This window comes from Notothenia rossii (genome assembly GCF_949606895.1).
Source record: "Notothenia rossii genome assembly, chromosome: 1".
In the NCBI taxonomy this organism is placed as follows: Eukaryota; Metazoa; Chordata; class Actinopteri; order Perciformes; family Nototheniidae; genus Notothenia; species Notothenia rossii.
In genome coordinates, this window is record NC_136912.1 from 49,289,476 (window position 1) to 49,310,419 (window position 20,944).

General features: G+C 38.7%; 2 protein-coding genes across 6 annotated transcripts in view; one reads left to right on the plus strand and one right to left on the minus strand.

Moving 5' to 3' along the window:
- The window catches only part of LOC307031809 (uncharacterized protein), a 31,737-nt gene extending 11,033 nt beyond the window's left edge, over window positions 1-20,704 (plus strand). The window contains exons 1-4 of one of the 3 annotated variants that reach the window (XM_079669233.1): window positions 14,601-14,735; window positions 17,927-18,310; window positions 18,662-18,839; window positions 20,083-20,704. In XM_079669233.1, the coding sequence (XP_079525359.1) occupies window positions 18,098-18,310; window positions 18,662-18,839; window positions 20,083-20,306 (615 nt within the window). In that variant the 5' untranslated portion in view covers window positions 14,601-14,735; window positions 17,927-18,097 and the 3' untranslated portion in view covers window positions 20,307-20,704. Of the gene's footprint in view, window positions 1-14,600; window positions 14,736-17,926; window positions 18,311-18,661; window positions 18,840-20,082 lie in introns of those variants that run through there. The other 2 variants (XM_079669235.1, XM_079669234.1) reach the window with 2 other exon arrangements.
- On the minus strand, window positions 8,488-14,198 carry LOC307031796 (uncharacterized protein). 3 transcript variants are annotated; one of them, XM_079669205.1, is made up of 13 exons: window positions 14,147-14,198; window positions 13,972-14,032; window positions 12,187-12,392; window positions 11,515-12,102; window positions 11,185-11,353; window positions 10,609-11,092; window positions 10,419-10,537; window positions 10,225-10,335; window positions 10,086-10,151; window positions 9,912-10,000; window positions 9,582-9,687; window positions 9,394-9,499; window positions 8,488-9,300 (listed from the first exon to the last, which is right to left on the minus strand). In XM_079669205.1, the coding sequence occupies exons 4-13, from the start codon at window positions 11,688-11,690 to the stop codon at window positions 9,149-9,151; spliced, it is 1,578 nt and encodes a 525-aa protein (XP_079525331.1). In that variant the 5' UTR covers window positions 11,691-12,102; window positions 12,187-12,392; window positions 13,972-14,032; window positions 14,147-14,198; the 3' UTR covers window positions 8,488-9,148. The 3 variants fall into 3 exon arrangements, with proteins under 3 accessions (XP_079525331.1, XP_079525332.1, XP_079525330.1); XM_079669206.1 differs by lacking the exons at window positions 13,972-14,032; window positions 14,147-14,198 and adding an exon at window positions 13,390-13,530 and having other exon boundaries at window positions 11,002-11,092; XM_079669204.1 differs by lacking the exons at window positions 13,972-14,032; window positions 14,147-14,198 and adding an exon at window positions 12,481-13,381.
- Window positions 20,705-20,944: the final 240 nt, after the last annotated feature.

A 20,944-nucleotide genomic window follows, 5' to 3' on the forward strand; every position in this document is an offset into this window, starting at 1 on the left:
CCAGATCTCTCAGGTCTTCAGGGACGGGTCAGCTTTCTGTCTCCAGAGTCAGAACTAAACATGGAGAAGCAGCGTTCATTTATTATGCTCCAAATATCTGGAACAAACTCCCAGAAACCTGCAGGTCCGCTGCAACTCTTACTACTTTTAAATCCAGGCTGAAGACTTTTCTTTTTGTCGCTGCTTTTAATTGAACTATTCATATCTTAGACTGCACTGTAACTTTTATCCATGTATTTTTTCTTTTAATGTTTATTTTATTAGCTTTTCTTTTTAATGACTGATTTTAAATGCCATTTTCTTAATGTCTTTCATTTTTTGTAAAGCACTTTGAATTGCCTTGTGTTGAAAAGTGCTATATAAATAAACTTGCCTTGCCTTGCCTAATAAAGATTTCATGTGACACATACAATTGATTTGTTGATGGGAATTAATGTGAATAAATTAACTAGGTTAACGGTACTCTTGCTATCACTACTCACCGACACTATAAACCTTGTCCCTCATGCTAGCCCTGACAACACCGGTAAGCACACCTTCATCTAGGCTGCACTGTTACGTGTCCTGACTTGTAGTGGTTCTCTCCTCTGTCTACACTCTTCTTGTCATCTTTGTAAAACGATATCAGACTGGTAATTGACACAGCCATGACTTCTAGTTAAATTCAGTGTGGCTAAAATGAAAAGCTTTGTTAAAATATGCAAGCACACGAAAGTCAAATTCAGCTTTATTGTAAAAAATTCTACATGTGTTATACATCCAGAAATATCGTTTCCCACAGTGTGACATGTATACATAAAACAAAAAGGGCCTAGATAACCGGGGTATACAGTTTAAAATGTTAATATACTTAAAGTGTTCAAAGTGCAGTTTCAGTGCAAGTCAGTTGAAACGATCTTAAGTTGGCGTGACGTTGAAGTCGTGCGACCCTGCTGCTGTACTGGCTTGTAGTTCGTCTATAGCATAACGTTAGCATTTCACTTTTGGCGACTAGATTTATGATTCAAAAATTATAAAAGTAGGGTTGACATGTGGAGATTATCCGGCTGAACAAAACGTGATCCCTTTCTTAAATGTGTGTCAACCACAGACCTTATTTCGAGCTATTTTCCAAAAATCCTATGGAGAATTTGCATTGGTTTTTCACGAAGGAACCGGAAGAAGTTTACTTCCGGGTTTTACGACGCGTCACTGCGGTTCTCTATGGCCCAGCTGATTGCATATGTAGCATCCCTCAAACCAGAGAACTTTTCCTCTGCCTCTGCCTCCTCGGAAACCTCCTGGTTGTTGGTCCTCCATTTGATTCTCTGGCACTATCTGAGATTCAACTGTTTGAGATGTCTGCCCTGCATTCTCTGGTTCTTCCTGAGCTTGAATTGTTGGAGGAATCTGCCCTGCCTTCTCTGATGTAGCTGCCATTTGCCTTGCCGCTTTCTTGTTCTTATTAGCTTCGGTATCTTTCTCAGCTATTTGTATCTTCAAGAGTCTTAGTTGTAATGTTTTAATTTCTTCGTCTTTTTCCCTCTGGGTTGCTTGGTATTTCATATCGTGGTAAATGAGATGTTGTCTCCATTCTTCAATGGGTATAGCGTCTAATGCCACCACATCTCCCAGGCTTGCCTGCACTGATTGGGGAAGGGCGTTAATGACCGCGTTATTCCACAGCATTACAACAGACGGTGAAACGTCATGTCGTTCTCCAGTGCAGTCCTCCCACACTCCTTCACATCTCTTCAGGAAGGCATACATGTCTTCCCCCGGTTCTTTTCTCAGGCTGTTGTGGGCATGTAAACTCTGTGTTGTTGGGTAGATTTGAGGAATGGCAGCCCAATAACTCGACCTGACTTTGTTGAAGGAAATGTAATCTGGAGAGTTGGTGCATTTGGCCTTGGAATCCACTGCTCTTGCCTCTAGTCTTCCTTCTATCCGTCCAAGCAGTGCCCTCATGTTTCCCAAGCACAGGTGGTCTTGGACTATGTATTTCTCCAGATCATTCACCCACTTCTGACCTCCTTGTGTGAGTGGAGGTAGTTTTGCCACTAATGCTTCCATGTCTCTGTGAGTCCATGATTGGCATTTCAATCCTCCTTCTCCAGCCGCTATCTGTCATGTAGGGAGGAGGCGCATCTGTCAGGCTTGGAAGGAGCTTTGAAGGTTGGATTACTGGAGCTTCTTCTGTGTTTTCTTTCTTATCTTCCTTTGCTGTGAGCTCTGCTCCTTGAACCACATACATGCTGTTCGTTGATTCTTGGCTGACATATTTTAGATGGAGTACCAGACTTGTAACTCTCGATTTCTTTTTTCAGCTCTGTTCATAGCGCTTTTAGCAGGTCCATACCAAGGGGGTTGTCCGGCTTTGATCCATGCGTGTTGCTGCTGCAAGTATTCTCCATTCTCATAGTCAACTACAGCTTTTCTATGGGCTTTCGTTGGTCCAGGCTGATCATCTGCTTGAAACAGTCCTCTCGTTTGCAAAATTAAAATATGACATGTTAAAATAAAAATTGTACCATGTATGTTTTTGACTTTGAAATATGAATATGGTTCAAATCCAAATCTCCTGTGTACAGTGCATACCGAAATGTATGAAATTATGCTAATGTCACTACTTTTGTTAGCTTCAATAAATTGGTGTTTGAAAAAATATTATGTAAAGTTTCTTCTCTTATAATTAGAATTTACTTGCAATTCTATCTTGGCGGTCAAGCATGTGTTTATTTATAACACTTAAAATTATACTTCACAATGTTATGGTGTTTCTTCTATTTGTGTAATAATTCTGTACTACCACCAGAGTGCGCTATTTTAATTTCCAGCTTAATCCACTAGGGAATAGCTGTTGCAAAACTGACTTGTTTTTAACAAGGAGAAACTTATTTTCTTTAAAAATATCTTTAAAATAGGAAGAACATTACACTATGGTTAAACAACACAGCACATAACCGCCAAAACACATTTGCAAACAAGAATATTCACAAAACCGCCAATACACACTTGCAAACAAGAATATCCCAAAACCAGCCAATACACTTTTACCAGCAGAAGTATTTCCAATAGTTCTAACTCTAACAAGAAGTATGATGTTCTTTACAAGATGGAATGCCTAGCCTCAGTGTGTTAAAGCAAACAGAGTACTTCAATTAGCATTTCATGAAATGGCGACTGCCGTGTGGTTCACTGTGAACATGAGGTCAAGACAAGATGACAACTGGTTTTCCAACCTTTGACCTGAAGAACAAAGGGATTTGAAAAAAAACACCTCGTGTGGTTCTCACAGCGGAGTTGAAATAATGGCGGGGTGATATTTTCTCTAGTAAATTCAACACACAACACTGTAGTTTAAAATAACATTTCTATTTAGTTTACAATGATAAATGGGCCTCATACCCTTACGTCATGGCCCTCTACCAATGTACGTAAATGTTTTGACTTTAAGAGCCAGTATGGTCATCTCTTCTGTTTAAACACGCTATTATGGGACAAAATGGGTTGTATCCAAACACTATCAGAAGAATATCGTCTATCTAACGCACGAATGTCGCTTTTTCTCGTCGTAATCCACCACGCAATGTCTTTTTGAAAAACAGAAAAAAGTAACCACTGAAAGCTTCAAACTCCTCAGGCCTTTTCCTTGAAAAAGGACTTTTTTAAAACAGCCTCACACTGTTGTGAACACAAAACACTCACTCCAATAACCTTAGCTTCCAACTTTGGCTGTGTCTTTGCCTCAAGCAGTCCCGACTGCTTAATGGCCTAAAACCATTCACGTTAACTTAAAACGCAACAAAAGTCACCTATTGAAGTGATTGGCCTCTAGCCGCGAGTAATAACAGACAAACGAATAGCATGCAGGGTTAAATAGAACAAAATAAATTGAACTCACCCTGCATGTAACAAAGCAACGCCACGTGGTAGGATACCAATGTTTATCAATTTAGGCTTGTTTTAACTTAAATTGCACAGCTATTTTCAAGATCCGCTGGCCGCCGTCAAACACACAGAACTAACATTGTCCTACATAAACTATTGAAGAACTCGATATAACAGGTTTCTCCTTACCTAGTTGATTTGAGCTTTCTGTGTGTTGAACGGATGCCAGCGGGTCCAGCGAGCAGCCTGCTGTAGTCTCTCCCGGTTGTGCGAGGATCACGTCGGCCGGGTCGCCAATTGTTAAATATGTTCGTTATTCCAGGAGAGAAGCTTTAAAATGAGACTAAATGGAGTCTCTGAGAAGATTCAAATGGGATATTTTAATTAAAAAAGGCGCGGTAGTGTTACAGACAGAATATTGTTCAGGCAGAAACAGCTGTGATCTGGCTCTCATGAGCAAGAGAAGAGAAAGAATCCCTCGTCCGGTGCTGTTATATATCCTCTGCTGGCTCCTCCCCGCCAGCCGACTCGCCTCGTCTCTAATGTCCGTTGTTGCATTTAAACAGAGGATTGGTACTTTTCACATTCAACATATGCTTAACACGCCTTTTCTCCTCATATTCTCTGTCATCACTTTTCATGTAACACATTCTAAACGCTGTAATCAATACTCTAAAAAATACAGAAAATACTTCACGGCTGGTTTGGTTTCCGGTCATTTCGGATGTTGTCACATGCTACTCTCGTCTGTAAACAATTATGTATTCAAATAAACTGTACCTTCATTTAATATTCAGCATGGTAGTATCTCGACATCTATAGTAGTGTTAAATCAGTAGGTTTCGGTTTTCACCACACCACGTCATTTCGCTACTCAATTCACCTCTTTAGGAAATCGTATATTAGCCACATGCTAAATGCTAACCGGAGATGAAGGATTTTCAGAATAAAAGTGGTTGTGCACAAGAATTTCTGTTTTTTCAGTATAAAAGAGCATTTAACTTGACAGTATGTTTAAACTACATTATACCATCAAAACATTGATTTTAATTTCTAACAAACACAACAAATGGTGCTCTTACCTGTGATGCCTCGTCCAAACATTAAAACCAGCCTGTATCATTCAAACTATAAGTAACAGTTCTAGCTCAGGGTTCCTGCAGGTTTCGCCAACTCAAATTTAAGACTTTTTAAGACCTTTTTAAGACCACTTTGAATCGAATTTAAGACCTATTTCACGGCAAGAAAGTATGAAGGAAAATTGCTATGAAAGAAGAAATACGTCCCATAATTACTTACAAAGTAAATGTATTCATGTTCAACATAAGAACAATGACTGAACATAACAGCATAACAGTACAGAACTGTGTTAGCCAAAAAGTGTGTATGTGTGTGTGTCTCTGTGTGCTTGTGTGTGTTAGGGCTGTGCAATTAATCGTATTTTAATCGCAACTACGATTTTGGCCTGCCACAATTACAAAAACAACATAATCGAAAAAAACAATTATTTAGCTTTGCTAGGTTGTGACAGTGACAACATATTTAATCTAATTAATTTGAGTCTAATTTATATTTATTTATCATATTTATATATATTTAGTAGCTTGTGGAAGTGCGCTCCAAAATATTTGTTGATCTTGTTTATTGGTATTTATTATTTTTATATTATTTACTTAAATATATCATTTATTTAATTAATTTTTGTATTGCTTTTTCAGTTGAATTATACGTTCAGGGTAATCAACAGTTAAAAAAGTTCAATAAATGGATGTTTTCAAAGTCAATGAATAATCGTATTTAATAATCGTGAAATCAATTATTGACCAAAAATAATCGTAATTATGATTTTTGCCATAATCGAGCAGCCCTAGTGTGTGTGTGTGTGTGTGTGTGTGTGTGTGTGTGTGTGTGTGTGTGTGTGTGTGTGTGTGTGTGTGTGTGTGTGTGTGTGTGTGTGTGTGTGTGTGTGTGTGTGTGTGTGTGTGTGTGTGTGTGTGTGTGTGTGTGTGTGTGTGTGTGTGTGTGTGTGTGTGTGTGGCTGCAACCCAGTCTCATGGCATTTCGTGTTCACCAACACGATTTTTTATCTATTGTGAAGAGTTTATCGTCGGCCACTAGAGGGCAGTGTCACTGCTGTCGCTGCCCGGTTATGCCGTGCTCTGACCCGGTAGTGCCGAGCGGCCATTTTAGTTCAAACATTGTTCATTCACTTCGCCTCGAGTTGAGACGTTCGTCCACTCATTCATGTAAGACTGTTTCCACTATTATATTATAGTATATATATATTGTACTATTATACTACTATACTCTGTTTCGTGGTATATATTTGTGTTGATTAAATTGCATGGATGTAATACTTTGTCAGCTTATCTTGCTGCATTACTCTGTTTCAGGGTGTCGTCATCCTTGTCAATAAATTACCGAAACTGACATTGAGGAGTGTGTTTCTTCATATTGATTCGTGTTCACCAACACGATTTTCCCCTTTTTTTCATGTTGCACAGCACGATTTTAAAAGCAATGTATTTCTTTTGGTAGTCTCACGGCATTACGTGTTATAGGAAGACCGGTGTTACAGTACAAGTTGAGTCATGACAACTGGCGACATTCTATTATTTTCGTCATAGGAATCCGGGGCGTGTACATTGAGGACCCATTGTTGACTTACCAGGAAAGAAACATCGTTTGTCGTTTACGTTCATCTTTTGCTATATCTGCCTCCATAGGATCACTTTGATGCACATTCAGTACTCGTATGTGAGGTTGTGGGGCAGAGGTCGATATCGTGACGCTTACAGGGAGGTATCGAACATTACAAAGTAGGTGACTGTGTAGATGCCTGTTCAAAATATTGCAAACTTGAATAAATCATTTAAATTATATTATTTGTTTCCGACTTTCATTTGTTCATCGTTCTTAATGTGATGTATATTAGCTTTGATAGCTGTCCATACCTTCAGACAGCCTAAAAGTAAAACACAAGTTGTTTATTCACAAACGCTCATCGACATGACTGGATCACTCATGACAAGTTGTGATCAGCTCCGATTAAATTGTGATATCAATTCTGTAGCTATTCTCCAGGGAGCACGTTTTTTTGATGAAATACCTGTATCCCTCTCATCACAACAAGACTCTACACTGTGCAGGAAAAACAATTACATACATGAAAATAACCTTGATGCATGGGAATGAAACACACAAACTATCTTCCGTGGCTATGCTGATATGTCACAGTAACAGTCAACCACATAAAAGTAAGTCCAGCGGGGCAAACGTTGAATACATATAATACAGTAGTTCTATTATGCCTTTAAGCCTATACGTTTAACCCATAAGAACCCGGACCCATTTCTACTTTTGGGGAAATTAAGGGGAACGTCATTTAGACTAAATAGACACATTTCTGACAAGTAACCCCCCTAGTGTCAAATATCTGAAATGTGACATATATGTCACATTGGGCTTTAATCGTAAAGTAACTCTTATTTATAACTTCATTAATGAGGATGATGTTTTGGTTTACATTTGTTTGAACATACTTTCAATTGAATAATAAGGAATATGTTAACTAAATATAATTGAATCAGCTAAATTAACTGAGCAGATCATAATCATATTTGTAATTGTACATATATGTCACTCTGGGTTTACTGTGAATGTTTAGGGTTAATGTCCCGATGTGACACCAGTGTCACAGCAATATTTATGGCATTTGTTTCATATCAATTTCATCAAGAAATGTTTCTACAACATATGTATATGTAATCAGAATCAGAAAAGAGCCAAAGACAGCTTAATGTTTAACAAATGACATGTCATGTAAGCATTTTTATTCTTAAATGGCTTGAATGTTAGCTTTAGCAACAAAAAACATTTCCAAATGTAGCTAGTTCTGTCACATGTGTTAGCCTGGCACATGGACATCTTGGACATGTTGTTATGGGAACACAAAAGCAAATGACAAGGACCATGACCCACCAGACTGTTCAGTGTGTGTCACTTAGGGACTTCATGAGACAAAAAAGGCTAAAGTTGTATAAGGAACTTTCCAGAGCATTTAAAGTTCATGTGACACCTGTGTCTAAGCAATTATGTCTGTCTTCTGTGTTGCACCATGAGGACCCACTGATATAAAATGCTTAACCGTCTAAGTTGCAACCATGCAATTTTTGGAGGGCTAAGTGCCAGCTTGACATCTTTTTGGCTTCATTTATAGAAGGAAAGACAACAGTGATAGTTATGTTTCAGAATAACATTTATTGGAAATTGTTAGAACAATCTCCCTGGTCACCGGCTTGAGCTTGAGCCTCAGGATCCATGTATCTGTGATCCTCTCCAGAATGGAAGGAGTCATCACATACAGAGCATCAACTAGTTCCTGAACAGTGTCCTTCACATGCTGATATCCAAGAGAGGGAGTTCCACAGTCACAAGATGGAGGAATAGAAAGCAGTATTCAATGTTTACTTCAGATTAGCTCCACGTCAGAAATGAGCATGCTTGTCATATGTCTCTCTCCATAGAGGCTGAATCATCATGTTAATCACATAGCTATCATATGCCTCAAACAGTCCTGATGCTCTTCTAGGTAATCACACATCCTGTGTCATGTTCACAGCTACAGTTGATACCTTTGTTATCATGTTACCCTCATGTTGGAAGAGGACATTCAGGATTTTGCCAACAGAAATAATAAACTGTGTGTGTGTGTGTGTGTGTGTGTGTGTGTGTGTGTGTGTGTGTGTGTGTGTGTGTGTGTGTGTGTGTGTGTGTGTGTGTGTGTGTGTGTGTGTGTGTGTGTGTGTGTGTGTGTGTGTGTGTGTGTGTGTGTGTGTGTGTGTGTGTGTGTGTGTGTGTGTGTGTGTGTGTGTGTGTGTGTGTGTGTGTGTGTGTGTGTGTGTGTGTGTGTGTGTGTGTGTGTCTAAGAAGTGCAGCCTTTACAAAAGAAATCTGCATTGAGAGAGGGCTCCCCAACACAGTACGTGTGGTACCACATAGTGCACCCAGTGCACTCGATCTTAAAAATAAACAGAAAAACGACTTGTTAGAATATTGACAAACATTTTAACATCCCTCATCCAGAGTAAGCAGTAATCAAGTTGTTTACATTTCATTAAGCAAGCAATGTATAGTTTTAGATCTTAGCTGTTTTCCTTTCTGTTTAGAGTCCATGCTCTGAAGTTTCTTCAACTGCTCCAGTGTCCTCCCATAGTGCAAAGGCATGCAAGTTTGGTGAATTAAAGTAAACATTTATAATATCTGTTATAGAGAGTGTTCACCCAGTGCTGTAGAGGTAACCAATCCAGGGTGTATCCCAGTCCTCCAGCCAAATGTTGGTCAGGAAATAAATACAACTTCTTACCCATTGGTCAACCTTAGGCCCTATGCTATGTTCCCCACAGGCCCGACACAGCTCGGATAGGTCATCTGTAAAAAAATTATTAAGAAATACAGGCATTAAGGTATTGAAATGCCAAATAAGACACAATATTTATGTTTCCCCTGTCTAGTCCTGTATACCTGAGTTGTTCACCAGAGCCATTGCCATCTTTAACCTCATTGAGGCCACTCCTTCCTGGTCCACTGGGTACTGGACCTGTTGTTTTTGCAGTATTTGCTCTGCAAGCTTAAAAGGTCTGTCATAAGTATCTTCATAATTTTTGTTAATTACAGATGGTTATATATACACACACATTACTAAATGTTACCTTCAGAACCAACACACCGCAGGACGTAGAATCCATCTGTTTGGGATGATCGATTGTTGTGCAGGCCCATCTCCCAACTGAAGGTCTGTGTTTCCGGACCAGCGATCTACATAGGAAACAGATAGATTGGGTTTTGTATATAAGCCCAATTCAGATCCTTTTTTAAGTCAAGAAGAGCTGCATGTGTTCACACAGGACAATCTAATGGTATTCAAGTAAAACAGTAGTAATCAGGAACATGATTTATGTGGCTTTGTGTTGCTCCCTCTTAATATAATCAAAAATCCTGAATATGTCTAGTAAACACATTAGAGCTTATATTTTATTCACCTTGTTACATCTTTGCATCTGATTAATTGCTCTTCCGTGGCCCCCAATGGGTTCAAGAACAGGGACCTGTTCTCATTCAGATACATGATCTATGGAAGTGCAAAGAAATTATTAAAGTGTTGAGTGTTGAATAAATAAAAATGTCTTGACCCATTAACATTTTAGATTACTTACAATGAGGGTCCAGTGTGCCCCGTCACAGACAGCTCCGGCCGACACCTCATGTTTTGACAAATCCAACTGAAAAATATTTGTACATACATCAGTACATACATATGTTCATATATACACTTATTTCTAGTACTCTACTCACCTTTCTTAAGCCTCCCTTGTGGGTTCCCTGCCAGAGGGAAGTCATTAGGTAGGAGTCCACAATGAAGACCCCAGCTTTGGCCCCAACCCATGCCAGATAGGCATTCACAATCTATGAATACACCAGTATCTTTTGAACCCATTTTCAGAATGATCAGTTTGCCTACTTACATTTTTCATATACAGTAGGCTTACCTCTCCCTCCAACTCCTCTCCCGGGGCCAAGACCAACAGATTTTGACTGTATATTTTGTATGGGCCATACTTGGCCCACAGTGTCTCTTGTGTCCTCCCTGCCCATATGTCTCGGATTACTATAAAAAAAGGCATGTTAGTTATTAATGAAATGCATACTTTAAGGTGTACTTTTTTTCAGTTTACTTACAAGTCTCTACATCAGAGGATGCTCCTCGTGCCTGGCACTCTGTTGTGGAGGTGGAGGTGGGTGTGGGTGTGGAGGGCAGTGGAGCAGCCAGAGGAGAAGGATCCAACACTTTTTGTAATTTAGCAGGGATCCTCTCCTCTGGCTGGACATAGTATTTCAAATGATCAATGTTCACTCTCATTGTCTTTTTTCCTTTTTTTGTAGCAAGGTCCGCTACCTTCCCCTCAATTTTTAGGATCCTGAATGGTCCCAACATGTCTGCCTCTAGCTTTCCTCCTTTCCTCTGTTCCGACCTTTTGTTGCGTTTTAAAACGAAATCCCCCACTTGAAAATTGTCCACTTGCCCACCTTCTTTCCTCTTGCGGATCTTATCTTGGCTTTTTTCTATGTTACCTTTCACCCTCGCGAAAACTGCCTCCTGTTTTTTGAGTCCCTCGAAGACTTCCTCCATTTGCAACAAGTTGCTCACTTTCTCTTCCGTTATCTGCCACAGAAAAGCGTCAGAATGTTGAGAAAACATTGATGTTTGAAATAGTATGAATAATTAAAAAGGATGAGGACATTATCAGATCTTACCTCATACTCCTTGGGCACCTCTGACGGGTACCTCGCTTCCCTCCCAAACATCAGAAAATAAGGACTGAACTTGGTGGTCAGCTGGGTTTTCGTTCTCAGACCAAACATCGTCCCTTGGAGGAGTTGGTCCCACCGTTTGGGCTCACCCTCCACCAGTTTGTTCAGGGACCTAAATTCAGGTCAAGTACAAACACAAGAAGGTAGAACAGAAATTGGTTTCTAATATATGATAAAGCAGCTGATTTATTTACTTTTGTTGTATTTTTAGCTATCAATTCTGATTAGTTCATATAGGAACAGTAATGTTTGTTATTCTATGAACAAATATACCTTTGTATTGTGCCATTTAGTTTTTCCACCAAACCATTTGTTTGTGGGTGGTACGGCGAGCACAGGCTTCTTTTGATGACCAGCTTCTCACAAAGGTTATAGTTGACCTTGAAGTGAACATTGGGACAAACAGGAAATAAATAAGTTAGCACAGCAGTTACATAATGGGGAGTCATAATTCTTCACAGTAGTACCTTATTGCAAAATTCCCTGCCTTGATCTGTTAGCAGTCTTTTAGGTGCACCAAATTTGTAAAAGAAATCAAGAATACACTTGGTCACCTCATCTGCTGTTTTATTTTTAAGTGGGTATGCCTCTGCCCATTTGGTGAAATAATCAACCATTACACAAATGTACTGATTGCCACCATCGGTTACTGTGAGTTTACCCACTAGGTCCATGCCGACAAGTTCCAGAGGCTCTGTTACCTGAGATGAAAAAAATACACATGAGCATTGCAGTACATTACTGTTGGCATGTTTGAAAGCTGAAACTGTCTGCAAATGTGTCCTGTACTTCAATAGGAGTGTACTCTTTCTTCTCCTTGATAGTGGCCCTCTTGGATTGGCACTGGGGACACGCAGCAATCTGAACAAAAAAACACACTATAAACCTTTATGTGTTGCACTTTTGTACCATAATGTGTAATTTACCTCATTATTTTGAACTCACCCACTTGCGGATGTCCTCCGTCATGCCAGGCCAATAGAACCGCTGAATGATGGCCAGATGAGTTTTCTCCATTCCAGCGTGTCCACCAATTAGGCTGCAGTGGAACTCTATGAAGAGCTCGTTGGCTTCTTCACTTGATAAGACCACTTTTGCAAGGTGCTCAGTCCTGTTTTTTTTCCTCCTGCATATGTAGTGCAGGTCTCCGTCTGGTATTGAAATGTCATAATTATACATGTATCAACAGTGTTATCAAAGCAGATGATGTTCTGAAGACCACATGTCTGAAATGGTTACCTTTAATCCTGAAGGACTCAGCTCTTCTTTTGATAGCAAACCTCTGTTTGTTAGTCAAGCCTTCAGGATATATATGGCGGATATGGAAATCCAACAGTTCTTTCACCATGTTTGCATCCATGGTTTGCTGGCCCTCTCTAATATTAAGCCCTACACAAATGCTGTCCCTCCAACACACACACAGGCAAACAACTACTCACTAAATTAACACACAACACACAAGGACAAACAAACAATCACATTCAGTACTCACGCACAATCGATCTTTCTCTGTCAAATCTCACTATTCTATCGCTATGTATCTGTCTCTCGCTCTAAATGTCTCTCTCGCTCTAACTCTAAATGTCTCTCTCGCTCTAACTCTAAATGTCTCTCTCGCTCTAAATGTCTCTCTCTAAATGTCTCTCTCGCTCTAAATGTCTCTCTCTAAATGTCTCTCTTGCTCTAACTCTAAATGTCTCTCTCGCTCTAAATGTCTCTCTCTCTAAATGTCTCTCTCGCTCTAAATGTCTCTCTCGCTATGTCTCTCGCTATATCTCTCTCGCTATCCTCATACATTTGTGTCATTTCCACCAGTTTATATAGCACTAGAGACAATCAAGGAGCAGATCACAGCTTGTCCCAGATGGTCAGCTGTGGCCAGCTGTGATCGATCCTGTGATGAACACGTGCTTCAGTTACAGTGTTGGGTGTAATGCGTTACAAAAGTAACGGAGTTACAGTAATGTATAACTGTTAGCTGTAACAAAGTAATGTAATGCATTACTAATAAAATGTGGGTAATATATTGCCCGTTACAATTCTCAGTAACGCAGTAACAACACATTTTAACCCGAAATTAAATGGTTTTATGTTTTTGAACCATTTACCAACATTGCAAGACATTCTGACACCAGAGAAATTGTTTACCCTTCAGGCTCATCAAGATCCAGGCTGTCGGATGTTCTTTTCCCCATGACTGCCTCACTGCACAAATATCCCGCTTATTACATACTAAACACACTACAGAGCCCATTCCGTGTTCCTGCTAGTATTTACTTCCTCTCTGCCTTCTTCTGGTGATTTATCTGACGTTCAGCGCTCCGTCTTTTAACCTCTTTTGCTTTCTCTTTCTTGATCCTCCTTAGCAACCTTCATTGTAGTCATCAACAGTGGTCTGTACTACTGTATTAACAACGTGTCACAGGTTCAATGAATCAGAATCGAGTATTCAACTAAGCCGTGTAATAAAAGTTGTGAGTAGCCTTAATGGCCTACACAGTTGTTATGCTATACCACATTGTCCTTCACTGGATGTATAATGAGCTGCACTTAACTACATTTTAGCATTTAAAATATTTAGCCATTCTTTTAAGGTTATTTTGGTAGAGTAACTCAAAAATAGGCTAATATAAAAGTAGTGTTAGTCATTACATTTCAGAGACAGTAATATTGTAATGTAACGTAGCCTATTACTTAAAAAAGACATTAGTAAGTAATGTACTGTCTTACATTTTGGAAGTAACTTGCCCAACACTGCAGATGATCCAGTCATCTCGATGTTGCTTTCGGGCTGTGAATAAACAACTTGTGTTTTACTTTTAGGCTATCAAAGCTACTATACATCACATTAAGAATGATGTACAAATGTTTTATATGTATTCAACGTGTGCCCCGCTGGACTTACTTTTATGTGGTTGACTGTTACTGTGACATATCAGCATAGCCACGGAAGATAGTTTGTGTGTTTCATTCCCATGCATCAAGGTTATTTTCATGTATGTAATTGTTTTTCCTGCACAGTGTAGAGTCTTGTTGTGATGAGAGGGATACAGGTATTTCATCAAAAAAACGTGCTCCCTGGAGAATAGCTACAGAATTGATATCACAATTTAATCGGAGCTGATCACAACTTGTCATGAGTGATCCAGTCATGTCGATGAGCGTTTGTGAATAAACAACTTGTGTTTTACTTTTAGGCTGTCTGAAGGTATGGACAGCTATCAAAGCTAATATACATCACATTAAGAACGATGAACAAATGAAAGTCGGAAACAAATAATATAATTTAAATGATTTATTCAAGTTTGCAATATTTTGAACAGGCATCTACACAGTCACCTACTTTGTAATGTTCGATACCTCCCTGTAAGCGTCACGATATCGACCTCTCCCCCACAACCTCACATACGAGTACTGAATGTGCATCAAAGTGATCCTATGGAGGCAGATATAGCAAAAGATGAACGTAAACGACAAACGATGTTTCTTTCCTGGTAAGTCAACAATGGGTCCTCAATGTACACGCCCCGGATTCCTATGACGAAAATAATAGAATGTCGCCAGTTGTCATGACTCAACTTGTACTGTAACACCGGAAGCTGTGTGGTTCATTAAAACATGTTCTTACTCAATAGCAAGCCACAATTATAGCTTTTATTTGATCTCACCAGAATGCGTGATTCCACCACGACTCCTTAACACCGCATTGCGTGGTGGAGTCACGACATTTGTTACATTTACGTGTCGGCACCACGCAAACAACGCCAATGTAAAGTGAATGAGGCTCCTTTGTCGTGGTGCACACACACATTTCTACAACGTCTTGCAGTGAGCTTTTTATTCTATAAAACGTTTTTAAAATCTACTTTATAGCTTGTAGTAACTCACGGGAGGCTTGTTTTATTTTATTTGTATTCATAATCATTTTTATTTTTCGTCAGAATGTATTATGGTGCATTATTTACCAAATGTGTGTTCTCAAAAAACAGTGCATTGTGTGTAATACAACTGTGATTTTTATTAAATTAGTTATTTTTTAAGGAAGGCCAGAGCTTCAGCTGTGTCAAATAGATTGTTCCCTTTAGTTTACCTTATTTAAAAGACAATTATATTCCTATTTGATCAATAAATTGGTATTTTAGGTCAATATTAGTCATTTAAAAAATATAATAATGATAATGATGGTGAAAACCACTCCCCCCACATCGGAATGACGATGGCTACTGACTGTATTTTAAATGCTTTTTGTTTAATAGTAATAATAATCATTTTGATTATAACAACAATAAACCAGAAGAAGATTCCGTCGTTACCACGGCAACGTTACGTCGCGCTTGACGGCAACGTGACGTAGCCACGTTAAGTTACCCACAATCACTTCACTTTCATTAATTTCATCTGACAACGGACTACATTAAGTATCTAAAATCAAGGGGAGTTTATTTCTTTAAAACACAAAATAATATTGCTTTTATTTATTCCACTGTAGCACAGTCTCTATAGCGTTTAATTCCTGGATATTAGGTTGAGTTTTGTAGTGTGTTTAGCTTTTACAATAGGCTACGCGCAACCTACTGTAGCGGCCACGTCCAGCTACCAGCTACTAGCGGCATCCGGCCTTCCGGTCAAAGTTTTTAGCTGGGTAGCATTTATAGACAAGTTTACGCGCCAAAACACGGGTAGCGCCATAACCCTACACAAATGCACTTCATTTCCGCCGGAAGTCTTTTGCACAGCGTCTGTCGGTGTAAACCGATGTAAACAGTCAGACGGGCACTGGTGTAAACACAGCGATTTCGATGCTAACAGTGATGCTAGCTTGGGAACACGATTCTACTTCTTTGACTGGAGATGGCGTTACTCTCCCCCACCCGAATTCAGTGCAAAACTGGGAGGATAACATGACGACGTGGCCCAGCATAAAACCAAAATAAACTGCCTTATTTAGGTCATGCCCACAGGAGCCAACAGTTGTCTGTTGTTTACATAATGCACAATTTACATGATCTCTTTATGCTGTGCAATATATCATATGTGCCTGTACTGTTTGAGTGAAAATAAAGTTTGATGTAATTTCATTTCATTATTGCACTGTTATTGCATTATTGCATTTCATATGTTCCTTAGAGTGCTACAATTTCTTTTAACACAGTTCATCATTCATATTAAGCTCATACTGTACATAAATAACACTGAATTAATTAATTGTTGAGAGGAAACTAAAGAAATGGCTTCAACAAGAAAGATCACATGTTTAATCCTAACAGGTATTACAAATTAAAATATAAAAGCAGCCCACACAATTACATCACTATGAAAATATTCATATATAATATTAAAAAATACAATGCATGCAGTATTTGTTGTGTTTATCTGTATTTAATGAACAACATGGCTGGGTGCTGGGTGCTGGTTTGTGGTCGTAGCACTCTCTATCTAACCACTCGTTCAGGTGCTTTCTCGAGTGATTGCAACCAACTACCACACACGTAGTTCCCGAACCACTTTTCTTCATGTTGTAATTGTTATATCCTCTTTGTCTCTGCGATATCAGTGCTTTGTCGGCACAACGGAGCTAGCTAGCAAAACAAACCCAGTCCGCCAAAACGGAAGTGCATTGCATCGAAGGGAGGAGTTCAGGATGTAGAGCGGAAACGGCTCAATAACTTGTGTATAGTTTATACAGCTACATAACATTAGCTGTCCCCGGCACAGTTGGATAGTGGAGGTGCCTGCTAGAAAGATATGTTTAAATGCATGTATTTGCACATGTGTTTTAAAGACAGTGTTCAACACAGAGTTTTAATAGTGGCTAAAGGGCATCGGCGATGGAGTGGAACAAAATGTGGAACTGGATTTTTTCCAGAGGATTTGACTGGCCAGTGGGGACCACCCAATGTCCCACTCTGAATCAGAAATACTTAATTGATCTCCGGGGGAAATTGGGATTGTTACATTGTAGAATTAAAATATATAGTAGAAGATATAAGAAAAACAAGTATGTAAAAATATGTGCATAATATAACAATATGCAGTGTTTCCCATAGGTTTACTGCTTTGGGGGGGGTGCTGGCTGAGGGGAGAGAGGAGCTGTGGATTATTGTTATTGATTAATGCATCAGTGTTTCTTAGGGTCAAAAACACTAAACTCACAACTTAAAATGAAAGCATTTAATTTATTTAATAAAAGAACACATTTTCAATGTGAAAAGTGACAGTAGATATAGATTAGTTGCAATTTGGTGCTATATATATATATATATATATATATATATATATATATTGATATATATATATTGATATATATATATATATATTGATATATATATATATATATATATTGATATATATATATATATATATATATATTGATATATATATATATATATATATTGATATATATATATATATATAAATTAAAAAAGTTTTATAAAAAAGTGTTTTTAAACACCTTGAATTTCAGGGGGAAAGCGGGGCTCCGTTGTCGGGGCGCAGCGCCCCTCCAAGACAATGGTAGGGGAAACACTGATATGCACAGTATAAATACATCATGTGTGCCAGAGTAATGCTCAGATTAATTATTATTGCATATAGAGTAATGCACAGATTAATTATTATTACATAGATTATTGCACAGATGTTACTGTTATTCTAAATAATCCTATTTATTTTTCCTGTTTTACAGCTTCATTACAATGCTTACTATCACCAACACACACACACACACACACATATAAAACCAACAGCACTTTTAAGAGCCACTCTCTCTCTCACTGTCTCTCTTTCTATCACTCTCTCTCACTTTCTCTTTCAATCACTCTCACTTTCTCTTTTAATCACTCTCTCACTCCTACAAATGGCTGGAGGGTCACAAAAAAAGATCTGCCCAAACTGTAGAGAAAATATTTACTGTGGAAATAAAATCTGCCCACTATGTGAACATCCACAGCCAAACAATGTGAGACTCAAAAAGAAAATGGACAAATTCCAAAGCCAGCAGAAGCAATGGTTGTCATCCATGACTAAAAACAGAATCAAGTCCCACGTTCTTGATGACGCCGCCCTTCTGGTATGTAGTTTACAGAATTATCTCATTCACCAAAAGTGTGAAAAGTAGTTTTATTACTTTGACAGAGGATTATAATTGAACTGGTATTGCTTCACATCCACAGTATTAATTGTATCATTAATGAGAATATAATCCATGATTAATGATTTTCAAACAGAATTAACTATTTATGTGTAGGAAGTTTAGGAAGTGTCTCATAAGTTAAAAATCCCAAATGTATCCAACAAAACATTATGAACAAATCATTGTTTTTATTATGATGCCAGGATATTAGGATCAATTCAAATGTAAACAACAGTTTTGTGTATTTATCTAATTGATCTCTCTACCTCTCAACAATTATTTTCCCAGCTGGAGAAGTTGCATGCCCTTGGCTTGAAGCCCCTGCTTCTGCTGGCGTATCCCCCTACCAAGAGGGTGCCACGGACATCTAAAATGAAGGTTTTGATGCCCATGCATGCCCAGCTTAGCCCATCAGCCAAGACATGCCTCGACAATGTGGAGGCCATTTTCAAGCTGATGGTTGCAGGTGAGATTGCATTTATTTAATAACCGTCTGCACGAGTCACTCATGCATATATTGACTATCTGTTATAAAATGTGTGGTGTTGATTTGTCCTGTTTATTTCAAAGCAACAAAGAGAGTAATTTTAAAGAGCTGGGGTCTCATTTATAACTGTTATGTATGCACAAAACAGGGCTTGAAAGAGGTGTATGCCACTTCCCATGCAAAAGTTGTAATCTATATATTTTTTTTAATTGACAGAAGATTATGATGACAGGGGAAATTGTCTATGCAGATGGTGAGGTGGTGAATTGAAGCCAGATTGTAGAAATACATGTTATAAGCATCATTATACATATAATAAAGCCTATGAGTCCTAATTATATTGCAGGCCAAAACTTAAATAAATACATTTTGTTCACTTATCAAACTTCCATTTTCCAATAATAACCCAGTGTGGGGGATACCATTGACTGAAGCCATCAGTTTGATTGCTGTAAACATTTAATTACTGTATGATACTCGTAGTGCTGCATGGTGGACCACTGGCACTGCTAGGACCCCCTGAAAGTAAGAATTAAGAGGGGACAAGTGTTCTGGGACATCATCCACCACAATCAGAGTCACAGTCACACAATCAGAAAAAAAATGTGTTTCTTCTTCAAATAAATTGCACTGAGCAGTGGCTCTGTGGACAACCCTCAGCTTCTCATGCTCCTCTGCCCTGATGCCAAGCAGATACCTGTGGGTGACATCATACTCAATCAATCTTTTTTTTTACAGTTTAGCTTGATTAGGGTTGCCTTTGTTTGCATGTTTTGCACATTGGCCTAATTTCATATTTTATAATGTATGTGTGTGTATTCCATGTTCCTGTTTTCAAACATTCAATGTTCAAAGGTGTTATTGTCATATGCACCGCTAAAGCGTGGACAATCTTAACTCCCAGGCTCCTCCAACCATGCAGCATACAAATAGTACAAGAATAAATAAAATAGTGCAAGAAGAAACTAGTCCAACAACGTAGGTGCAAAACTAACATGCAGGAATAAGTCAAATATATACTTATAAAATAGAATAAGATAAGACAGAAAGTAAAATGAAATACTAATATGGGGAGGCATGGATGAAAAGGTTGTATAAACAGATGTGGATATGTATAAATATATTATATATGGAAAGATAACTAACCAATGCAACATTATGGTATTATACATAAATAAATATGTGGGCTTTTAAACAGATTTGTACTACAAACCCTTTGTAGGTTGGACAAGACTCAACCCAGACCAAGATCAGAACCCTGACACACCAACACCACCCCAAGACCCACCCAACCAACTGCCCGATGAAAGCTACATCTTAAATTTGGTGCCATGTGATCCATCACCCATGACCCATAGACAGCAACCACAGGAAACAGCAGATCCACCACCACACCAGGCTCCAAGCACCCACCCACCACCAAACAAGCAAAAACACTCAGTGTAGCTGAACTGTTCAAAGTGACATTGGTTAATCGCTGCATCCATACTGTTACGATTCTCATGTTATGTCACGTTTATAGTTTTGTAGGTTTGGGTGTTTTTGCTGTTTTCCCTGTCATGTTTTCCTCTGGGTTATTGTCTGGTCCTTTTCCCTGTGTTTTCCTCTTGTCATTAGTTTCCCTGGTGTGTCTAATTGTCTGATTATGTTCACCTGGGCCCCTCTGTTTTCTTCTCCCTCCTCACCTGTGTCTTGTTGTGTGATTAGTCTTGTGTGTATTTAAGTTCTGGGTTTTCTGTCTGTTTTTGTCGGTTCGTCTTGTGCCATGACTAGTTCTGCGGTGAGTGTTCTGTTTTGTCATTGTTTATATCATAGCCTTGAAATAAAGGAGTTTTTTCAGTTTATATCTGCATTTGGGTCCTGCTTCCTTCACAAACCATGACACATACAGTGGAATACCAAATACTTCATACAACACTGCACTTGTCTTCAAACGTTTCTAAAACAGTATAAACATTTTAAAATAGCCTAATGAAAATCAATTGAATGTGTATTACTGCTCACTAATTCTTCTTCGCCCTCCCTTTATTTTATTTTTTTCTCAGTGTCCTGGCCTCCATCCTGGCAAGCAGCCTGATTCCCAC